This window comes from Anguilla anguilla, chromosome 7 (genome assembly GCF_013347855.1).
Source record: "Anguilla anguilla isolate fAngAng1 chromosome 7, fAngAng1.pri, whole genome shotgun sequence".
In the NCBI taxonomy this organism is placed as follows: domain Eukaryota; kingdom Metazoa; phylum Chordata; class Actinopteri; order Anguilliformes; family Anguillidae; genus Anguilla; species Anguilla anguilla.
In genome coordinates, this window is record NC_049207.1 from 6,440,370 (window position 1) to 6,447,445 (window position 7,076).

At 47.9% G+C, this 7,076-nt stretch overlaps 1 protein-coding gene across 1 annotated transcript in view; it reads right to left on the reverse strand.

Annotated features, from left to right (window-relative positions):
- Positions 1 to 1,591: 1,591 nt before the first annotated feature.
- ntn4 (netrin 4) overlaps positions 1,592 to 7,076 on the reverse strand; it is a 30,963-nt gene continuing 25,478 nt past the window's right edge. The window contains exons 8-10 of the mRNA XM_035426020.1: positions 6,251 to 6,319; positions 3,850 to 4,023; positions 1,592 to 3,455 (exon numbers count right to left, since the gene is read on the reverse strand). Of these exons, the coding sequence (XP_035281911.1) occupies positions 3,316 to 3,455; positions 3,850 to 4,023; positions 6,251 to 6,319 (383 nt within the window). The 3' untranslated portion in view covers positions 1,592 to 3,315. The remainder of the gene's footprint in view (positions 3,456 to 3,849; positions 4,024 to 6,250; positions 6,320 to 7,076) is intronic.

Below are 7,076 nucleotides of genomic sequence, written 5' to 3' on the forward strand. Positions count from 1 at the left end.
CTTCCAGGCGTTGCCCGTTTCTGGAAAAACAAATTCCCCCCAGAGCCGAACATTCCATCGGCTTTAAACTCTTTTTTTTTTTTTTCCCCACTTCGCTTCCTGTAATATATATTTTGTTTAATCTTTTGTGTCCTTTTACGTTCAAATATGTGGCTTTTTTTGTCCTTGTAAGGATCCGCGTAGCCCTGATCCTACGGACCCTTTTAATTATCTGTGAAGCACTTTGCGCTGTATTTCTTGAAAGATTGCTGTATAAATAAAGTTTTTGTTATTATTAAGCATGACCCTGAGACTGATTGGAATATTATTCCCATATCAAATCTAATAGCATTCCAGGATCTTGTTGTTCTAGTTTAAAATAAGACTGTGGTGCTTCTCCTAATGCCCCTGTGCAGGATGCTTTATCCATTTCAGCACCCTTAAAGGATCACCGTCTGCAGCCCTCTTCATGCAGACATAAGAACGTTTTTTCTTTCCTTTCCCTTCTCCTGGACTCGATTCCGGGAAATACAGGGACCGTACAGTAAACACAGACAGCCGGGAATTTCATACATGTAATGGATCCTTCGCTGACAAAATACGCTAGACTCAAAGATGTATTTGTGTTTACAGAAACAAAGCATTCTTGAGGTGTGCCTTCACAGAATTCTCTGATGATCACACGTATAAGGTAAACACGCATACAAGTACATCCAAGTATATGTTTGCACTGAAACACGACCTGCTATAAATCCATGGGAATAGGGAGAGATAAGAAAGTTAAATATGCCTCCAGTGCCCTGATGCACACGCAACCCGGGCATACGCCTGCTTCACAATGCACAAAGAATTCGGCCCTGACCCAGTTCACACGTAACAGCCACCCTAACGTAACACTACATTACTGTAATGGTGCAGTGACTATAGTCACTGAACAGAATGGATTCAATATGCTGAAAGATAGCCGGGGAGCCTTTCTCTTATTGTAACAAGTGTAATGTGTACTTCAACAGAATCTATGAAAATAAATTGTAAAACAATCCAAGAAATTCTTTAAGTCAGTTCTCCACAAAGCCCGTTTTTTTGTACTACTACTCACTACTCATTTTTGTCTCCCATCTGTTAAATAACAGATTGTGAGAACTTTTAATTCCTTTAGTTTTTTCCCAGTGGTGCTCCTTATATCAGTCAGAAAGCGCACACATCCGTATTTTAACGGTCCGTCTCGTGAATTTTCTCCCGTTTGGAACCCACAGCGCATTTGTCATTCAGGGCGATCCCACGTGGGAATTCCCCCGGTGACTCCGGGACGGGGGGCTTTTATTTTAGACATCCATCAGCAGTTTGGCTCTTTCCATCAGCACCTATCCGGTGTTGACATTCTTGCCATATTGGCTGGGGAAGCCTTTGCCCTGAACTGTCCTGTGCGTCACGCTTTCACACGACAGCCATCTCCCATGTTCAATTGGTCCTCTGGCTGTAATACTCCCAGTGTTCAGACATATTTTCTCAGTGGTCAAAGCAAAAATCCTTCCGCTTCATTGTGGTTTCTGAGTTGTGGTCAGGGTGTGTCATTTGGGCATAAAGGTGTAAAAACGTGCAAACACAGCACTGAGGTTAGAGTCTTTATTGGCAGTATAACAGCTTAGAATTACGCGAGTATACTGTTTCTAAATGTTTACAGCTTAAAGGCCATCAATTATAATTGTTCACTGAAAAAGGACTGATATCTTTATTACATATTTTGACACATCTAACTGTAGTTTGATATAGATTTTTAGTTCCCTGAGGAACCGAATATCTGAAAATTAAATACAGGTTAAATACAGGTTAAGTGTTTGGGTGGACATACCTTGGAAATTAGACATACCTGGCAAATGCTTGGTATGTACAGCCAACAACTCGTACTTGTGGGCTTTATTTTTTTTTCAGAGAACAATACTTGAAGTCATTTAAAAAAACAGACCAATGTTTGAACTGAATCAGACTGTGTGGAGATAATGTGCATATTACCAAGTCCAGATTTTCATCTGCCGAAACCTATATGGAAAACGAAATCAATCTTATGTCTTTATTATCATCATTAATATATACTGTACAGGAACAAATAAAAAAAGTTAAGAACACCAGATACCGGTCTGTCCAAGCCCAACAGACCTCCAATAAGTGCACACAACACTAGACATTTGGGATATTATATTATATTGCATTTTTATAATGCCGTGGCTTGCCTTTTCTGTCTTTTTGCATTGATAATACACATCATAGCTAGTATCACCATTGATTTCCCATGGCATTTATGGCTTTGTAACCTGAAAAATATCAACATCAGTCTCAATCCATCATTCTGGACTCTGACATCTTCTGAGTGCAGTGTGTGTGAGTGCGTGTGTGTGCGTGTGTGTGTGTGTGGTGTGTGCCCTTGTGTGTGTGTGTGTGTGTGTGTGTGTGTCCGTCTGTCTGCCTGCCTGTCTGCATCCAGCCATGAAGCCAAGTAGAAGGCTGAGTAATAAGTATGTAGACAAATGGTTCACCTTTCCACCGAAAGAACTCACAAAGTAACACAACGTTTAACTTTCACGTCCACCTGTGTTCGTCAGCAACATGTGAAATCCCCGGCGCATTCACGGGTCACATGTCAGGGCAAAGGTGACCCGATGACGTGCTACTTGGGGGCCGAAGCGCTCTAATCTTCCAGGAGGAACTCGCGGAGGGAGCCTGCCGTCATCCTCACACGCAGGTGAGGAAAATCTGCCGTCTGTCCGTCCGTCCGTCCGTCCATCCACCCGTCTGTCTGTCTATTCTCCATCCGAGTCCAGGGTAAAAAAAAACGGCTTCGCCCGCCCGCCCGCTCGCTCGCTCGTGCGTAAAGTGCTTCAGAGAGGGTTGCCGCGTCCGTGGCCGGCGTTGAAGGCCAGGCCGAAGCTAACAAGAGTCCGGGAGTAGAGAACATGGGCGTGGTCCGTGAGGAGACACGGCTAGCGTCGGGGGGGCCTAGACCAAAGCGTCACTCAGAAGTGTCAAGCCGTCGCAGAATCCAGAGCCCACCGAGTGCCAGCGACGTTCGGCTCGGCGCTTCCTGTTTTCCCGCACTTTTTTTTTCCAGTCAGGGCTCTTGAGGAGCAGGCTGGGCGCAGGTAACCCCTGCACCTTTTCACACCAACGCCTCTTCCACCCCTCCCTGCTCCTCCTCCTCCTCCTCCTCCTCAGTGCACAGAAACAAAAATGATGGCAGTCTCTTCATTCTCGCCTCTCTCTCTCTCGCTCTCTCTCACTCTCTCGTGCTCTCTCTCTCTCTCTCTCTCTCTCTCTGCCCCAGCCTCTCCCCCGCCAGCTCTACCACTTGCAGTCCGCCTTGAGGAACTGCACAGCCTTGCGCCCCAGGCTGGCCCTCCAGGGCTTGACGAAGCTCTTCATGTTGACCACCAAGCGGCCCTTCCTGCGGTCCTCGTGCCCGGCCACCAGGTACTCCACTCCTGGGGGCGAGAAGAACAAACAAAAAGAAACTGCTTCAGTGGTGCTTCAGTTCAGAGAAACGTCAACGTTCAGAAAGAACGGCATTGTGGGATACATGGACTTCCCCACACAGCTCCTGATCCACACTTTAGCTCATGTGAGACAGACCCCAGGGCTACGACAGTGCCTGATAATCTTTAACCAGGTAATGATCTATAGTTAATCCAATGAACAAATTTAGGATTCATGCAAACCTGTAGCTCATCCTCTTTGACCTGATGGGTATGTGGATGGCGCAATCTGATTGGCTGCCCATACCTGGATGGCGCAATATGATTGGCTGCCCATACCTGGATGGCGCAATCGGATTGGCTGCCCCTACTCGGAAGGCACAATGTGATTGGCCGCCTGTACCTGGATTGAGGATGGGGCAGGTGCAGCCTCGTGCAGTCCAGGACTCCGGGTACAGGATGACTCTTCCCCGTTGGATCTTCACCTTGGTGTTCTGGCTGAGCACCTTCCTCACCTTCACGTCCACCTCGGCGTGGGAGCCCTTGTCGTGGGCCGACAGGACCTTCACCTTCAGCACTGCAGCAACAAAGATGGCGTCAGAGAGACGGGACCGCCAAGAGCGAATCCAGACCACGAGTGAAAAGTACAAGTGCTTAGGATGGCCTGCATTCCAGTCTGCGATCCAAATGGTAAATGGACTGCATTTATATAGCGCTTTTATCCAAAGCACGTTACAATTGATGCCTCTCATTCACCCATTCACACACCAATGGTAAAAGGCTGCCATGCAAGGTACCAATCAGCTTGTTGAGAGCAAATAGGGGTTAGGTGTCTTGCTCAGGGACACGTCGACACGCCCAGAGCGGGGCATCGAACCGGCAACCCTCCGACTTCCAGACAACCGTTCTTACCTCCTGAGCTACGTTGCCCCTAAATCCAGAGCTGAGAGTCCGCTCTCTGTAAAGGGCCTGACTCCTGACAGTGGCGGACGTGTGCACTAAGGGGTTAAGTTCACAGGCGACCTGCTGCCTCACTCTTCGTGTTTATTGCGCCAGGACATTGTTTTGTTGTTCCCTGGCCCGCTGAATAGCCTGTCTGAGCTTTTGTCTGTTCTCCCAGACACTCACCTCCCCGACTGCATGGTGCTCATCCAAACTGTCCTGGGCTAGGTGACATGGCCGGAGTCCAAGTCTCTCTGAGAGAAGAGGTTCATTACACCAGGGGCATTGTGGGACAGTAGCCCCAGGCGAACCTGCTTCTGGTACCAAAATACAGTCCAGTGCGATTTGTAGAAGTGACTCGCTTCCGCTTTAATTAAACTAGCTTGTCTAAACAGTGGAATGAGATGCCTAAACTTGAACTAGAAGCTTGATGTATGCATACTTTATTGAAAGTCTTGAAAGGCACCTAGTATATCCACAATGGTACTTGGTACAAAGCTCAGTTTGACAACCCATGGTCAGATCATCAAAAAAACGATATTCCATTAAAGAAGCTATTCTATTTTCTGAGAGGAGAAATATCATGTGGGGACAAATGTAAACATACAGGGCAGCAAGGCATTGTGAGTCACCTATTTAACAGGCCCCTCACAGCAAGATCACCAAGATAAATTTAACTGATATCACCTTTCTGTCTTGCGATTCCGACTTATCTGCACAAGCACCAATAGCTGTGGGATGTGTTCTGCAACCTTGAAGAGATAGCCATCGCATAACCAACCAACCAGCATTTGCATGCACTTCAGCGTTTCCTAAATCCAGGCCTGCATCTGTTTCCTGCCAAAAAAACATTCTTCCTTTTTGCAAATCTTGGATTGGAAATACTTGCACAGATAAATCCGCAAGCTGCTTGCCTAAGGGCCCCTGGCTTCCTTCAAGTTTGCAAATGCAGGCAGTTAAAACGAGACCCTTAAGATTCCAACAACCTTTTTTTATTTTTTTATACTTAAAGCCCAAAATCCTTTTCTGGGTCTCCGACGATCCCTTAAATCTGCATCAAATCTTCTTAGGAAAACGGCCGCCAAGGATGAGCACCATTAAAAAAACGGGCTAGAAATGAATCCCTAAAACACAGTTCTGCTATTATTTGTTTTGTCCCTGCGGCCGCAGTTGAGTGAACGAGCAAACAATTAGCCGAGCAACGAAGGGCGAGTTTAGAAGGAGAACGTTGGAGCAATTACGAGGTGGGTGGAAAAGTTTAACAACAGCCCGAGTTCTCCGTGCATACTCCCGACGTCGGAACGCGGAGTTAAAACCAGTGTTGCCATGACGCTACTGCCTTGAGTCAACGGCATGAGAATGTCTTGCGCTAGCCGAGCCCTTATCTGTTGAATAACAGTTCCTGACTTGTTATTGGGAGATTAGAGTTAGATAGGGAATTTGGCTTCCTCGACTAATGTCTCTTGCAAGGTTGCGACTCCTTGGCAAGGCTCGCAGGTTGGCATTGCGTGGCACAGCCTTGTAAGACCCACAAAAATTCACGCAAACATAACTGGACCTAACAGGCGATCCACAGACTCGATTCAGCCGCAGATTTTTTTTTTTTCGATCGGGTTCTTTCACTGCAATATTGAAGCTATTGAATTGAGAACTGGACCAATAATCTTGTCATCCTTCTGTGCCATACAAGCAACTAAGGAAACAGCCAGGAACAAACACAGATAAGAAAAAAAAAACGATGAATGCCGAAATGTTCTTGTAAACGTTCTTATAAACGCGGTTTACGATCGAATGTGACCGTACGCGTGATTTTGGTGAATGAGGCCCATTGTGTTGGGCCTGCTCAGGGGCGTGGTGCTCACCGTAGGCGTACTTCATGCTGCAGAAGAGCTTGGGGCTTCCCAGGACGTGCTCCTTGCATTCACACTTCTCTGCGGAGGAAACAGAAACGGGATCAGGGGTCTCAGAACGGCATGCGCTCAACTGCATGCCGCAGGGAGGGGGCGCGGCGGGGGGGGGGGGGGGGGGGGGGGGCTCGAGAGTTCACACCACCCGTCGTTCTGAGGACCCCACAGAGGCGAGGGATTTTTTGGTGTGGTAACACACCCTCTGGCTCTGGTCTGGCATGGCATTCTGATGCCGTAAGAGCCAGCCGCTCTGCAGGGGGCCGCATAACTGCCTGTAACGGGGGGGGGGGGGGGGGGTTCCAACTGACAAATCAGTCCAAACTGACAAAACTGACTCGCTGCGCAATACGATATGGATTACCCTCGGCAAACAAGAGGTTAAAACGTGTGCTTTTAATGTCTGATTTAACCAATTTCCCAACTAACTACTGAGTCTACTGAGGTTTCCGTTGACTGTAATGTGACATTACAAAAGGAAAAATCCTTTAGAAGAAAAGAAGACGTTAAAAGAAAGGCAAGTTAAAAACACAGTGAATGATTAATGTGCACTGGGATAGACAACACAGCACAAACAGCCGTCGGGGCCCTGAACTTCAGAGCACCGTCGCACGGACGATCTCAGAAGCCAGCGGGTGCTCGCCCCCGCCCCAACCCCCCGCCCCCCCGCCCCCTTCTGGGTTTCCCTCAAAACACAACCCGAGCCTCCGGCCCCCCGCCCCCTCCCCCCCTCGGGTTTTATGAACATCAGAGCGCGGGGGAACGAGTTCCTCTCAGCACCCCC